General features: G+C 62.0%; 1 protein-coding gene across 8 annotated transcripts in view; it reads left to right on the forward strand.

Annotated features, from left to right (window-relative positions):
- KCNT1 (potassium sodium-activated channel subfamily T member 1) overlaps positions 1-12,035 on the forward strand; it is a 79,276-nt gene extending 67,241 nt beyond the window's left edge. For 5 of the 8 annotated variants that reach the window (XM_024999625.2, XM_059891873.1, XM_059891876.1 and 2 more), the window contains 11 exons: positions 279-350; positions 457-591; positions 690-801; positions 4,164-4,265; positions 4,634-4,717; positions 4,965-5,090; positions 5,371-5,391; positions 6,081-6,429; positions 7,789-7,851; positions 10,864-10,948; positions 11,082-12,035. In XM_024999625.2, coding sequence (XP_024855393.2) covers positions 279-350; positions 457-591; positions 690-801; positions 4,164-4,265; positions 4,634-4,717; positions 4,965-5,090; positions 5,371-5,391; positions 6,081-6,429; positions 7,789-7,851; positions 10,864-10,948; positions 11,082-11,202 — 1,270 coding nt within the window. In that variant the 3' untranslated portion in view covers positions 11,203-12,035. The remainder of the gene's footprint in view (positions 1-278; positions 351-456; positions 592-689; positions 802-4,163; positions 4,266-4,633; positions 4,718-4,964; positions 5,091-5,370; positions 5,392-6,080; positions 6,430-7,788; positions 7,852-10,863; positions 10,949-11,081) is intronic. The other 3 variants (XM_024999631.2, XM_024999624.2, XM_024999623.2) reach the window with 2 other exon arrangements.
- Positions 12,036-18,068: the final 6,033 nt, after the last annotated feature.

Consider the following 18,068-nt stretch of genomic DNA (forward strand, 5'->3'; position numbering starts at 1 on the left):
TGCTGCTCCATCATCCTCCCGATGACCATGAACCTCCCCCAGGGTGCACCCCAGCACCTCTACCCCCAGAGGCCTGCCAGCCCAGAGCTCAGGGTCCAGTCTCAGCTGTCCTGGGGCCTTGGTTTCCCCTTGGGGACAATAAAGAGCGGCCCCGTTGGCCTCTAAAGGCCCCCCGGTCCAAGCCATCATGGTCCTGGGGCCCCTGCTCCACCCAGGTCAGAACTGGTGTGGGGGTGGGGGAGCCAGGTGGATGCCTGCAGGCCCTGCTGTGCCCACAGGCCCGACCACCACTTCCTGGAGGCCATCTGCTGCTTTCCCATGGTCTACTACATGGAGGGCTCCGTGGACAAGTAAGGTGCCTCTCGGCAGGAGGACCCCCGCCCTGCTCTCCTCCCCCCAGGCGGGGCGTCCAGGGCCAAGTAGGGGGTGGCTGCACCCACGGGCGTGTCCCCGCAGCCTGGACAGCCTGCTGCGGTGCGGTGTCATCTACGCGGACAATCTGGTGGTGGCAGACAAGGAGAGCACCATGAGCGCTGAGGAGGACTACATGGCCGACGCAAAGACCATCGTCAATGTGCAGACCATGTTCCGGTGAGGCGCCGGGGTCACCCTGAGCTTCCCCTCGTCGGTGGCCAGGGGCCCCACCCCCAGCCCCTCCCCATGTCCATGACCAGGACCGCCCGCCCCAGGCTCTTCCCCAGTCTCAGCATCACCACCGAGCTCACCCACCCGTCCAACATGCGGTTCATGCAGTTTCGCGCCAAGGACAGCTACTCTCTGGCTCTCTCTAAACTGGAGAAGGTGAGTAGCCCCTCGCGAACCACCCCTTCCCCTCCCACCCCCACATGAAGTGCCCCTTCTGACTCTGCCCAGCTGAGGGCCTGCACCAGGGCTGGAGGGTGTGGGTGCCTGCCCTCCTCCGGCGGGGTTCTAGTCCCATTGTGAGGCTCTCGAGCGTGCAGCCCAGAGACTTTAGGGTCCTCGGCCAGGAGGGGACACCGTCCCCTTATGGCAAGGTCCATCCCGGCCTTGTGCTTGGCCAAGGCTGCTAGTTATACCAGAAATTACTAGCCCAGTGACACCAGCCCTGACACCACACCCACATCTGAGCCATGTCCGTTCTGTCAAACGCCGGCGGGGACGTGTTCATCCTGGTACTGACGAGGGCTCTGGGACCAGAGCGGGGAGTGGTTGCCTCAGGTCACGCAGTGGCTCAGAGGCCAGGTCAGCAGGGGCCCGGGGGGCATGGGGACCCGCCACGGACCAGTGGTGCCGCCCTGGCATGTTTGTGGACCCCAGGCCCTCCCCAGCCCCTGTCTGGGTCAGTGTAGCACTGCCCTCCACTGAGAGGCAGGGCCGCGCTCAGGTGGCCCCAGGTGAGACCAGGAAACAGGTGGGCCGCTACGAGGAGACCCAGCTAATGAAGTCGGGGGCAGTGACCATTCCCTGCGAGCCCAGACGGGGGTCCTTGTCGGGGGGCAGCTTGCATTTGCATGGCTAACCCCACACCAGGCCAGGCCTGGCCCCAAAAGCAGACAGAGGGGCAGCGCGAGAGCTCCACCTGCCCAGAACCCAGGTGGACGATGGAAGTACGTTTTGCCAGGAGGCCCATGGTGGCCCCGGAGCCCCTGGGTCGGTAGCCAGAGGCCTCAGTCAGCAGCCGAGGAGCTCAGGCTGTCCTGCCCCTGGAGGAGGCTTGGCCTGCACCCCACACGACAGCCCATTGGAGCCCACTCAGAGCCACTTCCTACCAGCCCGTGAGCTGATCCTCCGTCTGCTCAAACTGGGACTGTGGGCATCGGAAGCGGCCCCGGCCAGGACTGTGTCCAGGTGCTTGGGCCAGTCTGACCCAGTTCAGGCAGGATGACCAGCACAGAACTGGGGTCAGGGCTGACATCCTGGCGCTGGTCCTCACTCGCCGCCAGCTCCCTATGGGCCTGGCATCCTCACCTGTTCAGCCAGTGGGCTTGAAATAGATCCGTCAGCAGACACTGGCCTTCCACAGCAGACACCACAAGTCCACCCCACTTTGCCCTCTGTGGCAGGCATCACCAGTTGACCACACCTTCCACCTTCCCCTGCAGCATCACCTCCAGGGAGGGGCAGGGGCAGGGGCGGCCCACTCCCCACCTCGTGCTCTGGTTTTGTGATGGGGAGAGAAGTTAGCAAGTGAGCACGTGTGACCTGGGGAGGCTGCAGCCCAGGGTTGAAGGCCCTGCCGATGGGTACGCTGGGCAGGGCCAGGCCCATGCAGTGCCTGGGGGCTGAGGACAGAGGGGCACAGAGCCACGTGATCCACCCCCTCTGGAGAGATGGCCAGAGCCGGTGCCTCCCCCGACCTATGCACACAGAAGATTCCACAGAGGACGGAGTGGGAGTGTGGCATCATGCTGTACATACAATCTGGATGAGGGGAGTCCTGTTTCGTGAGCGGAAACTGCAGGAACATCGGAAACGCTTCTGGCATTCAGATCAACGTGCTTCCCCGAGATCAAAGTGGCACTAGGGCGGGGGTGGGGGTGGGGGATTCAGGAAGGCGTGGAGAGCAGTGGCTGCATCTCCCTGGAGGTTCTCAGGAAGGTCTCCCAGAGGCTGGGCCACTGCCCACCCCACTGCCCACCCCGTCCCCAGACTCAGGTTCCTGGTGGCATCATCGTTTCAATATCCGCGGCACCTGTGACAGTGACGTCGACCAGGGCCCAGCCTGCCCGTTCAGTTCTGCTCCCTCCAGACACGTGGTTCTCAGAAGGGCTCGTCCACGTGGGTTCCCATGTCTCGCTGTGACCTGTGACCTCAGAGCTTGGGCTACAGCCTCCAGTCCCTCCGTGGCCACTACAGAACAGGCAGCATGAAGCCACTGAAACATCAAGCCCTCCTTCGTCCACAGTCTCCCTGGACCTGCCCTCGGTCTTTGCTTCTCAAACCATTCACTGTTCTTAGTGAAGGGAAACCGACAGCTTTAATGATCTTGGGAGTCTCCCCACTTGTCCTCATAGCGTGTGGCGGGAGCGTGCAGCCTGGAGTCAGCAGGCCACACAGGTTGGATTCCAGGGCTTGTCCATGATTCGTTCTTTCGGGACAGCAAAACGCCGCTCAGAACTGACACACTGTTTCCCTCTTGGACACCCACGTGCCAGCACACCCTCGGGCTCCCTGCTGCTGGGGAGGGACAGAGGTGAGGCCCGCTGCCCCAGTGTTTGTCTGCCCTGCCGGCCACCAGCCGAGTTTGCAGGAGGAAGCTGCCGCAGCGGGAAGCAGCCCCAGGAGAAGGCCCCGGGAGGGCTCCTGCGTCCCACCTTCTGTCTGTGTGGAGCGTGTTCTGGTCCAGAGGGAAGGATGACTTCCTGGGTTCAGAGGCACCCCTCAGTTGTAGGCCAACCTCACGCGGTGGAGACACGCGCCGAAAAAGTTCGCGTCCCAGAACCAGCATGGAGTGGGGAACACGATTCTGTGAAGGACGCTGAGATGGAGGAGGCCCTGGTTCGCCCCAGGGCCCCACGCCATCACCAGGGCGCTTGCAAGAGGGAGGCCAGAGGTCAGCCTGCCAGCCCTGGAGGTGGAGGAAGGGCCCAGGGCCATGGTTGGCTTCTAGAAAATGGGAAAGGTGCAGGAAAGGAGTCTCCTGGCCAGGCAGGGGTGGGGGAATTGATCACCGGCGGGAGCCCTGTGACACGTGACTCCAGCCCCACATATCCGATCGGACTCACAAAATCTGATACCGTGAGAGAAGAACCGTGTGGTTCTGAGCTGCGGGTCCAAGGAATCCACGTGGGGCCTCGAGTCGCTGTGCTCACAGGGGAGGCAGGAGCTGTGACACGTGTCGCTGCTCACGAGCACGCCCTGCTGTCCTCGCCACCTCACTCACAGGACATGAGCTCCAGGACGAGTTGCTATGAGAGTGAAGGGCCCAGGGCGGCAGCGGCTGGGCATTAACCCCAGCACGGGCCCCTGGCTCTCGCCAGCAGAGCCATGAGTCCTTATTCCTGGCTCCGGCCCCCTGTGTCTGGGGGACACGAGCCGGGTGCTTGGCCTCTGTGTGGGGGCATCTGCTGGCCCGTGTTCATATACTCACCCCACACACGTGTGCATGCAAGTCCTGGGCTGCCCGCCCCGTGCGGCTGTGGCCGCGGGCACCAGCCCGTCTGAGCCGCCCTGTCTTGCAGAGGGAGCGTGAGAACGGCTCCAACCTGGCCTTCATGTTCCGCCTGCCCTTCGCCGCCGGCCGCGTCTTCAGCATCAGCATGCTGGACACACTGCTGTATCAGGTCAGCCTGGGGCCTGGCTGACGTCCGATCCTGAGCCACGTCCATCCTGGGTCCCCAGGAGACCAGTGGGACTGAGTGGCTCTGGGCCCCGTCCCTGACCGGGAGCCACAGGGGTTCACCCCTGAGCATCACCATCCTTTCCTCCCAGGAGGGTGCTAGCCTAGGGTCATTCCTGGCAGCCTTTGGGTTTCTGATCCCTTCTAGCCTAAGGCGCATGACCAGGAGAGCTACCAAGGCCAGGAAAGGCCGCCCAGCTCCATCTTCTGGCACGCTGTGCAGGGGACACTGTGGGTGCCCGGCGGGCATGTCCCGCCAGGGGGTGTGGAACTGCCTACAACGCCGGCCTCACTACGGCCCCTCTCCTCCAGTCCTTCGTGAAGGACTACATGATCCCCATCACCAGGCTGTTGCTGGGCTTGGACACCACGCCGGGCTCCGGCTACCTCTGTGCGGTAAGTGCCTGGGCCGGAGAGGGGGGGACGGGCGGGGCCAGATGGGGCGTGGGCGGGGTGGAGGGGCGTGGGCGCGGGGGTGGGGCCGGGGGCGGGGTGGATGGGGTCGGGGGGCGGGGTGGGTCGGGCCTGGGCGGGTGGAGGAGCGGGGCTTGTGGCAGGCTGGGCTGGGCAGCCACGCCCTGCCGGGGAGGCGAGCACCGCCTCTGCGGCCTGAGGCCGGCCCAGCCCAGGCTCTGCGTTGCAGATGAAGATCTCGGAGGACGACCTGTGGATCCGCACCTATGGCCGCCTCTTCCAGAAGCTGTGCTCCTCCAGCGCCGAGATCCCTATCGGCATCTACAGGACCCAGTGCCACGTCTTCTCCACCGAGGTGCGGGGCAGGGGCCTGGAGATCCGGGCCCTTTTGGGGTCAGGTTCACAGGGGCCCACATGGTTCCTTGGGGCGCTTTGGGGGAGGGGAGAGCACCGAGGGGCGCCCGTGCGCCGCCAGACCGTGCAAGGCGGCCTGCCCGCGAGTTATGAGCCCGCCGGGAGGGGGGGGGGCGGGGAGATGGCGGCGGGGGCGGGGTGGGGGGGGGCGGTCAGACAGCCTTGGTGGTCAGGGTAGGAGAAGCCCCCAGGTACTCAGGTGGCTCTGGTTTCCTTTGCAGCCCCCCGACCTCAGGGCCCAGGTGAGTGGTCCCTTCAAGCCCACTGGAGTGCCTAAGCTCAGCCCCACCCAGGCCTGGCGGGGGCAAGGGTGGTCAGGAAGCAAGTCCCCAGGTGGCACCAGCCAAGGTGCAGCTCAGAGAGGACTCCTAGCATCACTCTCCTCCCCCGTGCAGATGGGGAAACTGAGGCCGGGGTGGGAAGCCCAGGCTGCCCCCACCCCCAGGCTGTCTGCCCCTCAGGGCACAGCCCCCATCCTGGCAGGTACCCCTTCCTCCCCTCATCTGTCCCCACTTCCACACCCCCCAGGCCCCATGTCACCCACCAAGCCTTGCAAGGCTCTGCACGTCCCAGCCCACCATCGGGCTGCCCCTGTTCTCTCCTGCCCCCGTGGTGAGGAAACTGAGTCTCCTAGAGGGGCTGTTCCCTCCCCTACCCCACCGTGGTAAAGTCAGAACACGCTGCCCCAGAGAGGTGGAGGGAGGCCCACCTCTCACCAGCAAGTCAGGGACGGGCCTGAGCCAGGGTCTGGGGAGAGGAAGGGACTTCCACCTGAGAGAAGAAGGGCCTGGGGTTCCCCCGGAACTGTGACTATCCTCCCCATCACCCCAGCTGCTCCGTGGGTCCCCCCAGTCCTCTGCCCAGCTCCCGTTCCCCTTCCCTGTACCTGCCCCCGCCCCGCCCCTGTCCCAGGACACCGTTCCCCTCCCAGGCCTCACCCCTCCTCCCCGGCCAGTCCCAGGTCTCGGTGAGCGTGGAGGACTGTGAGGACACTCGGGAGGCAAAGGGGCCCTGGGGTGCACGGGTGGGCACGAGCGGCGGCAGCACCCACGGCCGGCACACGGTGGGCAGCGACCCAGCCGAGCACCCGCTCCTGCGGCGCAAGAGCCTCCCGTGGGCGCGGAGGCTGAGCCGCAAGGGCTCCCGGCACACGGGGAATGCGGCAGCCGAGTGGATCAGCCAACAGCGGCTCAGCCTGTACCGGCGCTCCGAGAGGCAGGAGCTCTCAGAGCTGGTCAAGAACCGCATGAAGCACCTGGGGCTGCCCACCACTGGCTACGGTAAGGGGCAGGGCGTCTGTCTGCTCTCCTGGCCCGTGTGGGGAGGGGGGCTCCCCTAGATCCAGCGCCAAGCCCGGCAAGGAAGGGTTCATTCACCCTCTGCTCCGGGGCCTCAGTTTCCACATCTGTAGAAAAAAAGATGCCTATTGCCTGAGCCAGTAGGCAGCCGTCCTGGAGGAGGCGGCTGTGGGTGGGGACAGCCTTGCCAGGCTCCATGAAAGCCAAAGGCACCGGCCTCAGCCAGGGGGCAGATTGGCCACCTCCGGCCGGTCCTGCCGGGATCAGGAACACAGGACCCCATCATGTTCCTCTGAGGATAGGAACAGGGGCGTGGCGGGGACACCCCAGAGCCCTGGCCACCCCTCCCCGACCCCTCCCTGCAGCTGGAGCATGTGTGGGATAGGGGCGGGGCAGGTCAGGGGGCCCAGCACCAGGACACTCCTCCACTGCTCCTGGGGCAAGGCCACCCCATTCCGGCGACTTCAGGGCGCCGTCGCCAGGGCGTTTGTTGTCGTCAGCAGATTTTCTCTGTCGCTTGATTCGGGGAAAAGTTTGGGACTCTGACCGTGAATGGAGCTGGGGTCCCCGGCCGGGCCCGAGGAGACTGGCCCGCCCCTCCCTCGCTCCAGAGATGCTGCCTCTGTTGATGGGGCTGAAAGGGGCCCAAGCCCCCCGCCCCTCCACTGCAGCCTGGCCTCATCCACACCCCAGGCTGGGTGGAGGCTCTGACCTCCGCTAGGCCCCGTCTCTGGGGGACTCTGCCCCACACCCCACCTCGGGCCTGGCTATATTTTTCTGGGCACCCACTCCCCTACCCCGCCACCTGCTGCTCACCTCCTGGGCCAGGGGCCCTCAAGCCCGTCCAAGTGGGACCAAGCGGCTTTGGGCTTCACCCAGAACTGCCCAAGGGTCTCTCGGGTCTGGCTATATGCCAGGCCCAAGGAGATCGCCCTCTGGGAGAGCCGCCCAGCCTCTCCCGGACACACCCCTGCCGCACGGCGTACGTTGTCCACTTTGCGCCCTTTCCCCGGGCGTGTGCTGTCACCCCCATCCCGGGTGGCGTGCAGGCTGCTCAGGCTCCCAGTGGGGGTCCCGTTTCACGGCCCCATGTAACACCCTGGCAGACAGACGCTCAAGCCCAGCTGAGCCCCAGAGCAGGCCCCTGCCCCTTGGGACTCCCCCGGGCCTCCCCGCCAGAGCTTGGCAGACAAAGAGCCGACTTCGCTTCTGGGACAGACGGCTGCCTGCAGCCTGCGTGCACCTCCCGCCCCTGCTCTGCCAGCCACCTCCTCTGCGCTGCTCGCTGACCTCAATCTCTCTCTCTGTTTCTGTCTGTCCCTCTTCCTGTGTGTTCCGTAGAGGATGTAGCAAATTTAACAGCCAGTGATGTCATGAATCGGGTAAACCTGGGATATTTGCAAGGTAATTCTGCTCCCGGGGCCGGAGTCTGGCATAGGGGGCGTGCCAACCCTTCCTGATGGTCCACCCGGTGGCCGCCCGCCCCGGCCAGGCAGGCAGACAGGGCGAGACACGAGAGAGGGTCCCTCCAGGCAGGGCCCCACGAGCTCCCAGGCCACCCCACTGCAGGGACCCTAACTTTCTCCCCACTGACTGCTGACTTCAGCACGGCCCCCTGCACCCCAGCCCTTCTGCCCACTTTGTTGTCTGAGATAAGCCCTACTCTGGACACGCAGGCAGCCACTGGCCAGCCCCTGGGAGCCCACCCAGCTCTCAAGAAGCACCGGCATGGAGCACCCCAGGCCAGGTTACCCGCGCCCCCGGCATGGTGGAGCACAGTGAGACCTGAGCTGGCGCCCGGGGCCTTGAGGTCTGCAGCACCCTGAGCCTTCGAGGGCCACCCAAGCCAGGTGGACGGTTGACCTCCACTCCCCAGCTGGGGCTTCACGAGATGGGGACCACTTCAGTTGAGACAAAGCCTGATGTACCACATTTTCATCCAGGTGCTCAGGTGCTGCTTAGGCCCCTGTATCTTCCAAGAAGACACCCCGCAGCCCCCAGACCCCAACTGGGGTCAGAGCAGAGTCCAGGCCCCAGACCTCACTGCTGGGACCCCTTCCTTACCTGGGGGCTCCCCAGGCTCAGAGCTGTGCAGGCCTCCTGAGCCCAGGTGGGTGTTAGCTCAGATGGGCCAGTTTCTGAGGACAGCCGGGGCAAACAAGACTCAGGATTGAGAAGCTCTGGGGTGTACCGCGGGGGAGCTGCGGGGTGGCCCAGGGGGCAGAGCCCTGACCACACCCCACCCCCCGCTCCGGGTTCCTGCGTTTTTCTTCAGTTGCACCCACGACCGTGTTCACAGCAGACTCCCCACTAGGCCAGCGCGAGCCCGAGCCTGGGGCTGCCCCGAGCGGGAGGGCTGGGTCGGCACCTCCCTGTGGCCGGCTGCACCCCTACTTCTCGCCAAGGCTCGCAGGCGGGGTGGCCGCACCCACAGGGTCACCGCATGGTGTTTGCTGAGCCCCTGCCCCTGGGGTGTGGACGTTGAGAGGTGCCTGGGCCAGGACCTAAAACCAGAGGAGAGGCTGGTCCCAGGGGGCTGCAGGGCGGTCCTCCAGGGGGACACCACCACAAAGCCCCCTCCCCAAGCTGGGTGCAGATGAGGGAGGAGACACCCCCAGCCGTGACATGTAGACACAGCCCCTTCTACACAGTCACCCCTGGGGGGAGTGGTCCAGCTGTCCCCAGTTCACAGTTCTGGGGCAGGGCCTCCAGAGGAGTGGTGTGGACCCCCAGGGGCTGTCGAGAGACTGGTCTGCGGGTCCAGGGAGGAGCCCCCATGGAGGGGCCCCTTGGTCATGGGCCAGCCCCCGGCCCCACAGCAGGCGCGATGAGGTGGCCCCTTCTGGGAAGTCGGGGTCAGGGCCTCGTGGGTCACCCAGTCCCCGGGCGTTACAGCCGGACCCCACGTGCCTCCCCCCGCCACCTCTCAGCCCAGCACCCCCAGAAACACAAAGCCGGGCCCAGCTGGGGCTGGGACAGCCCATAGCCCGCCCACCCCGGGCAGAGGCAGGGCCCAGGCCAGGTGGGGAGGGGCCGGTGAGGCAGGGGCCACGCCCACCCTCTGCAGCCCCGCCCCTGAGTGAGATGGACAGGCGACCCCGTCCCTTGTCAGCCTCTCCGTTTTCCTTGTTCTTGGCTGTGCTCAGGGGTACAGGGTGCACCAAAGCCTCCCACTCCCGCCCGCACCTCCGCTGCCCCAGCCCCGCTCTTTGCTGCCCTCCCTGGACATGCGCCGCCTCCATGAGCCAAGCCCGCCAGGGACCCCGTGCGGTGGGAGGGGTGGGGGTCAGGCCATCCACTTGCTGGGTGGGGACACAAGCCTGGAGCAGGTGATATCTGTAAGCCCCGACCCCCGTTTGGTCTGCACCCCCACCCCCAGCTGTCCCCTGAAGCATGCCGGACTCCACCTACTGCCATGGGGGGGTTCCGAATCCAGAGTCAGATTCGGCCCTGAGCTCACCAGTTCAGGGAAGTCAGCCGCAGCACCCCTTGCTGACCCGCTAGCAGCTGTCCCACCTTCCCTGAGTCCCTGACCCCCATGGCCAGGGAGCCCTCCCGGGACGGGAGGGGCTGGGGCAGAGGTCACCCAGGGCCTTACCCAGCCCCCCACCAGGGCTGTCCCCCCCAGTGCCCAGTCCTGGGTCAGGAGGTGCCTTTAGGCATCGCCAGATGTGTAAACTGAGGCCACGAGCCATCCACCTCCTGCCACTCACTGAGCGCAGGGTCACTGCTGGACAGTGGCCAGCCCGACCCCATAGTTGGCCAAAGAGACATCTATGTGGTGGCCAGGGTTTCTCTAGAACCAGTTCACACCCCTGTGGGTCGCATCCTTGGGCCACCCCGAGAGCCGGACGCTGGGCTGGCTGTACCCGTGGTGGGCAGTGGCCTGGCCCTGTGCGTGCCAGAGGGGACCTCCGGCAGGGTGAGCCGGTCGGACTCTGGGCTGATGCTGCCGGACAGGTTTTGGGAAACAGAGGGCAAGTCCAAGGTTGACAGCTGAGGAGGGGATTGGGGGTGGCCTGTATGGGGCAGGGGTGCTGGGAGGGGGGTGAATGAGCCTGGGTTGGGTGTGTGTGTAGGTGTGTCGTTGTGTGCTGGTGTGTGCAAACGTGGAGGTGTGCACAAGTGTGCTCCACATTCAGGGTCACCACCTCCTAAGATGCTGGTGACTCAACAAGCTACGGGGACGGGCAGGGGTGGTGGCTGCTCCCTGCCGGTGCAGTGCTGAGCTGAGGCCCACGTGGATCAGGGAGGATCGGCCAGGCTGGGTTCCCCAGGACAGGGCTCGGGCGGGACGGCCCCACAGCCAGGAGGATTCTGCAGCTGACTGGAGCTGCCAGCTCCTCGGGGCCCGGCGGAGCAGAGGTGGGCAGGGGCTGAGGGGTGACCGCCCGCCGGGCCCTGTCTCCTCCGCAGACGAGATGAATGACCACCAGAACACCCTCTCCTATGTGCTCATCAACCCCCCGCCCGACACGCGGCTGGAGCCCAATGACATTGTGTAAGTACCGCATCCCCAGGCGAGTGTAGACACCTGCCCTTCACCACATGGACTGGCACTGCGCACCCACATGGGCGTCCAGCCTGGCCTCCGGGGCAAAGCGTGAGGCCAGCACCCTCCACCCTTCCCACAGATATCTCATCCGCTCCGACCCCTTGGCCCACGTGGCCAGCAGCTCCCAGAGCCGGAAGAGCAGCTGCAGCAACAAGCTGGCCTCCTGCAACCCTGAGACTCGGGACGAGACACAGCTCTGATCTCCTTGCAGAGTCCGCAAGCCCATGATGCGTGTGCGCGGGGCCCTGCCCGGTGCCCAACCCCGAGATGCTCCTGGGACTGTCAAGAGGGAGCGGACCTTAGCTGGGTGAAGGCTCGGGCTGCCCTGGGCACCGCCAGACACTGGCGGGAAGACTTTTTAACCTGTTTTTATGAATCTATACAACCCTGATCCTTTGCACAAACGCACCGCAACTCGTGACCGAATCTGGCCACGGCAGAGGGAGAGGAGCCGGGCTGGACCACGGGGTGAGGCTGGGGTGGATCAGACAGGTGCTCGGGCCGGGGGCTCACACCGTGATAGGAGAGGGATGCTGCAGCCCAAACTTGCCATGTTTCCTCAGCCGTGGACCAGTCTAGCCTGTGGCTCTTGGCCAAGCCACAGGGTGGGGGGCTGCCCTTCTCGCCTGGGTCCCCTGTGCGCTCATTTGAGAAGGAAATGGAAAGCAGGAGGGTTTTCAGCTTGGCCAAGCCCCTGCCTGCAGCAGTATGGGCTCTGGAGAAGCGTCAGGGTGGGGCCCGGCTGCGCACTGGGGATCCCGCGGCCCGTGACTTTGTGGAAGAGACTCGGACGACTGCCTTTTCCTGTATTTTTACGCTGAACTTTTGCAGCCGCACCATCTGACACCCTTTTAAACAAGAAATCTGAAGCACAACACAGCCGCTGGGCTGCTGCCGGCCCATGTCTCCAGGACGGGGACTTCTTATCACGGAGGGACTCTGGGCGTTACCTCGGTTCCTTTGTGACTTGCTGACAGGTTTGCACGCTCAGTGCTGGAAACTTCCATTAAATGGATGCACTCTGCAGACAGGAGGTCCCCTCGTGAGGCATTCTCTCCGTGGTTGCATGCTCTGGGCCTGGGTCTGCCCCAGCCGCCCAAGGGTTAGGAACAACCCCTGGGACCCCACAGGAAAGCCCCCAACCCAAGGAAATGAGGCTGGCCCGGGTCCTCCCCAAAAGCAGGAAGCAAGTCAGCTGGAGGCAGGGGTTCCGGGCCGAGCCCTGGGACAGGTCTGTGCGCTTCCCCAGCACAAAGACACCCCTGTTGGTTCTCAGCTGGGGGCTCTTGCTCTTACAGAGTACCCCCAAGAGTCTGGCAGGGAAAGGACCAACCCAGCCCCCAGGGGGGTGTGGCTCCAGGCCAGACAGGTGCTGGAGTGGCCTGCCCCCAGGGAGCGACATAACTCAGGGCCACCCTCCCCTTCTCCAGTCAAGGCCGCACGTCCAGCTCACCCCCCACTGGCTGCCCGGGACCCTCTCACCTAGAGAGGGTCTCCACGCCTGGGGTGGGGGGAGCTGCTGGGACAGTGTGGGCTGTGGGGGGTCAGGAAGGGTGTCTGATTGAGGAGGGGAAACTCAGGGGCCCTCGATGGGGTGACAGGCTGTTGATGTGGGCTCGGGTGGCCTCTGGGGTCAGGGCCTGTCCCAGCGGGGTGTCAGTGGCTCCCAGGGTCCTGCCAGTGACTGTTCCCTTCCGCACCCGCCACCTCTCCTGGCACCCACGTGCTAGCTCCCTGAGAGGAGGAGGCCCCTGCAGGAGTGGAGAATGAGGGGACCTTCTTGGCTTCTGGAGCAGGGTCTCCATCCAGGTGGGGTTGCAGCCCCTCAGTCCCCCACTGGGAAGACAGCATCCGACTGGGATCTCTGGAGGTGTCTGCTTGAGTGTGGGTGCAAGGATGGGCGGTGAGGAATGGGGTCTCCTCTGGGCCAGACACGCTCCTACCCAGACGCACTCTCACACCCATTGCCACATGCAGAGGCTTCAGCAAAGGCCTGAGACTGGATCCAGGCATCCTGACCCGGCAAGCAGAAGACATTTCTCAATGTTTTGACAGGTTTTCAGACATATAAAATGAGAGAGACACCTCTGATTTTTTTAATTCCTGTAGAAAGCTGGTCACGACCATGACACCGGCGACAAGCGGGCTGTTGTGGCTCGTGACGTGACGTGGCCTGGGAACGCCGGCCCTGAGGTGCCCGTCCGCCTCCCCCCAGAGCTGAGCATTTAGGGATGGACGTGGGGCAGGTGTGAACTGACTCAGGGCAACCACCCAGAATCTGAGAGAGAAGTGCGTTCAGTAGCTGGGAGATGAAAGGAGATGGAATCGTATCAAGCACTTATTAAAAGCAGAGTGGGCAGAAAAAGGGACAAGGTGTGCACAGCACAGTCAGGAGCAGGGCAGAGACCACCCCACCCCCAGCCCCTCAGAGGCCCAGCCTCGGGAGGACGCTGGCCCACCTGTCGTGGACACGAGCTCGGCTGCCGGGCAAGAGTCCACACGACCACAAAGCGGGCACCCCCATGACATTCGCACCTCGTCTTCACCCCAGGCCAGACCAAGAGTCTCAAAGGTGCCTCTCCCTCTGGGGGCTCAAGTTCAGGTCAGGATCCTTGGCAGCTGAGCCCCCTGTTGGGTGGGCATCTCAGGAATCGCGGCATTTTCTTGTGAGATTGGTGAGCTATGGCTTCCCGTATCTTGGGCAGGGCTGTGTCCCCGGTGCCAGACAGGCGTGCTGGCTGGGCTAGGGGCACACAGGCATGCCGTCCGGGACCTCAGCCCACTGCCCTACTGCCAGCCTTGCCCCCCTGGGGCTTGAGAGGCTTGGATGGGGCCTCCAGGGGAGGAGTTCTCCAGGGCAGCCAGCTGACCAGGGCCACGTCCAGGCCCGGTGAAGTCCGTGGAAGCTTGAGTGCCAAGCAGGGTGGTCTCAGAGGACTCAGGGATGCCCAGAAAAAGTAAGTAAAAATCTTTACCCAGGACTGCTCCAACTCCAGCCTCCCAAGTTCTAGATGACCACATGGGTTCACAGTGGGCCTCCATTCCAGCCCTGGGCACCTCCAGGAGACCACCCAGCCCCCGCAGATCCCTTCTCTGGCTGGGACCCCCATTATCTCCAGGGTCTCTCCAGGGCTCTGCAGGGGAGAACAGCTCACCCAGAGAGCCTTCCTGCTGCCCCAACTGTCCCAGGGACCCAGGCCACAGCCCCCGGGATGCCAGGCAGGGACTGCAGACTCGCTCTCAGCATCCATAGCCCCTCTCCAGCCCAACAGCTCCAGGAGTCTGGAGGGAGGGGTCACGGGGAGCCCATCGGCCCCCTTGGTGCTGAGGCAACCCCTGTGGCTGGTTCCCAGCTATCCTGCTGCACAGGGTGGGTTGGGGGTCTTCCCAGGGGAACCCTCCCCAGGGCCTCCCCAAAGAGCTGGTGCTAAGCCTGGGTCCTCAGCAAGAGGGGCTGCGATGGACAGGGAGCCAAAGAAGTCTAGAACCTCTGCTCATCACAGCTCCATCAAGAGAGTGCAGAAGCTCTGGAGGCAGAAGATAACTAATACACAGAATATATCTTTTACGGGGAAAGAAGCAGAACACTTGAAGAGACATTTCACAAAAGAAAAACAAGATGACCAACAAGGACATGGAAATGTGCTGCATTCATCTCTACCCAGGAAAACAGCAATTAAAATCACCAAGAGCAGGGGTTATATTCCAAATACCAAGAGTAACAGTCAAAAACACAAAAAGCCAGGGAGTTCCCTGGGGGCCCAGGGGTTAGGGTTCCGGCTTTCATTGCCACGCGGTTGTTGTTCCGTTTGCGACCCCACGGACCGCAGCACGCCAGGCCTCCCTGTCCTGCACTGTCTCCAGGAGCTTGCTCAAACTCATGTCCATTGAGTCGGTGATGCCATCCAACCATCTCATCCTCTGTCGACCCCTTCTCTTGCTCCCTTTCCCTGCATCAGGGTCTTTTCCAGTGAGTAGGCTCTTTGCATCAGGTGGCCAAAGTATTGGAGCTTCAGCATCAGTCTTTCCAATGAATATTCAGGGTTGATTTCCTTTAGGATGGACTGGTTGGATCTCCTTGTAGTCCAAGGGACTCTCAAGAGTCTTCTGCAGCACAACAACTCAAAAGCATTACTTCTTCAGCACTCAGCCTTCTTTATGGTCCAACTCTCACATCCATACATGACTACAGGAAAAACCATAGCTTTGACTAGATGGACCTTTGTCAGGAAAAGTGATGTCTCTGCTTTTTGATATGCTGTCTAGGTTTGTCCCTGATAGCTCAGTTGGTAAAGAATCTTGGAGAAGGCAATGGCACCCCACTCCAGTACTCTTGCCTGGAAAATCCCATGGATGGAGGAGCCTGGTAGGCTGCAGTCCATGGGGTCGCTAAGAGTCAGGAATGACTGAGTGACTTCACTTTCACTTTTCACGCGTTGGAGAAGGAAATGGCAACCCACTCCAGTGTTCCTGCCTGGAGAATCCCAGGGACGGCAGAGCCTGGTGGGCTGCCGTCTGTGGGGTCGCACAGAGTCAGACACGACTGAAGCGACTTAGCAGTCACCTGCAATGCAGGAGACCCCAGTCCGATTCCTGGGTTGGCAAGATCCCCTGGAGAAGAGAACGGCTACCCACTCCAGTGTTCTGGCCTGGAGAATGCCCGGTGGGGCATTCCCCCTGGGGCGCCCGTGGGCCTGCTCACCTGCTGGGGCCTTGAAGTCCGTCCGAGCCCAGGAGAGAGGGTGACAGCAGGCGCCGTGTTCAGGGCTCCTGGTCTTGGGTCCCCAGTGCCCAGCCCTGAATCAGCAGCTGAGGCCCCCTAGAAAGGCCTCTGGGGACTTTGCCTGTGGTGGCGGTCCATCTACACAGCAGGAGACTGAACCTCTGGCTGTCACACCTCTGGGGACACTCTAAGTGACCAACTTCCCGTGACCGCCTTTGCCTGACGCACCTGCTGGTACGGCAACGCTCTGGCTTGCATGCTGGTGGTGCCAACGCTCGCCACCTGTCCTCCGCTTTTCTAGGAGGGCCTTCACCTCTCAGCTAATAAAGACCTTTAGGGCGTTTCTTTTCCTGCCTTTAATCCCGATGCCTTATTATGAGAACTCAGATATCCGGGAGAACCTTGGCTATGGACTCTGGCCTCCGGCGACCTGGGCTCCACCCTGACCTAACGGGGGACACTTCCAGAGCTTCACTGTTAAGGAGGGGTCTGCTGGAAATCCCTGCTGAGTATTATCAGAGTATGAGAATTCTAACTGTAGCACTTTCATCCTGAATAATACATGCTGAGTGTGATCAACTTGTTTCTACCCCTGGTTTTCCTCTTCGGCTCTCCACATGAATCACGCGGATACGTTCTCTCATGATGAACGTTTATTCCTGTTTAGATGCTGTCGAGCATGATGTCTTCGTCTGGGTTCCCTTGACTTTTTATCCCAGTGTTTGTACACATTATGCTCGGCAGCAGGAACTGGACCGTAATCTTATGCTCCTGGGCCTCTGGCCAGGTTCTGATGCAGAGAAATCTAGTTTTATTCATCAGTCTACAGGTGTCCTCGCATGGACCCCAGCCCGAGCCTCCTCCCCCGGACACACCTGAGCCTGAGACCAGGGTGTCTCCCAGGCGACGACGTGACACAGTCTACACGGCAGGGCTTCTCTTGGCGGCACACAACAGTGGTGTGTCTTAGACTTCCGGACGCCTTAGACCAGCGAGCGTGGGTCCTTCTAGTCAGCGGTCTAGAGGCTCCAGGACAGGGCGCCCAGGGGACGCCTGGCACACACTCCCCCTCAGCAGCGGAGCTGCCCTAAGCTCTGAGGCCAGTGACGCCTAATGCTGGAAACTTGTGGAACCCGCCCCAGGGGGAATGCCCCACCGGTGCACCGACCACCCCCTGGAAGAGGCATCTCAGCACCCACAAGCTGAACAGCAGTGTGAAGAAAGACACGGAAATAAGGACGTACTTTCCACCCCGCAAACAGCCGCTCTGCCCTTCCATCGTCTCATGCTTCGGCTGACCAACTCCTACTAATAAAACTGGACCAGACACCAATGTAATGGAGAAGCAAAACCTTTAGGGATGACTTTAGTGGCAAGTGCTGAGGACCACTCATTTTAAAATAAGAATAAACACTCAAACTTTATATCAAGTTCTGTGCATGCAATTCGTTACTTTTCTGTAGGTATGTTCTACTTCAATTAAAAAAAAAAAAAGAACGAAGACTGTACTGCACACAATGAAAATTTAACACCTGGAATAAAAAAAGGCAAAAAAAATCGTTTCTTACAAAATAAGAGACTAGAGAGATTTATCAGTTCAACTGGAGACAAATGGTTGAAAAAAAACCCTTTAAATTCAAGTGCTGGGACTTCCCTGGTGGTCTAGTGGTTAGGACTCCACTCTTCCCTTGCAGGGGAGTTTGATCCCTGGCCGGGGAGCTGGGATCCCACACTCCACATAGCCAGAGCGAAATAAAATAAAAAGGGATGTATGAAAAAACCAAAAAGGAAGGTATGGCTGGTTCACGTTGATGTCTGGCAGAAATCATCACAACATTGTAAAATAATTATCCTGTAATTAAAATTTTTTTAAATAGATTAAAAAAGAAATGAACTGTCAGCTGAAAGGAAAAATGCACAATATAAGAAAAAAAGTTGAGAATTGAGGAAAAAAAAGCCCTGATGCTTCAGCCTGCCTGGCACTGCTGCTGACGCCTCCCGGATGCTCACAAGCTTCCACCACAGGCCCCCGACCGGGATGAGCCAAGAACAGGCGGCGTCTGGGGCACGCGAGTCCCCATTTCAAAGCTCGGTCCCTGCAGCGGCACGCTTGTCAATTTAACCAGGCACATCACAGAGCATTTCAAGCTGTAGATGCGGAACATGCGTACAGATAAGTGCCCGACAGTACGTCTCAGCAGCCCCAACCCCAGGCAGCATGCAGCCTGGCTGAATGCAGCTGAGACCCACGGTGAAGGTACTTGGAGTTCCCACTCACCAGATGAAAACACAGACCCAGACGTGAGCTTCCAAGTGTGTGAGCTTCCGAGCTTCGTGACACCA

Source organism: Bos taurus, chromosome 11 (assembly GCF_002263795.3).
Source record: "Bos taurus isolate L1 Dominette 01449 registration number 42190680 breed Hereford chromosome 11, ARS-UCD2.0, whole genome shotgun sequence".
In the NCBI taxonomy this organism is placed as follows: domain Eukaryota; kingdom Metazoa; phylum Chordata; class Mammalia; order Artiodactyla; family Bovidae; genus Bos; species Bos taurus.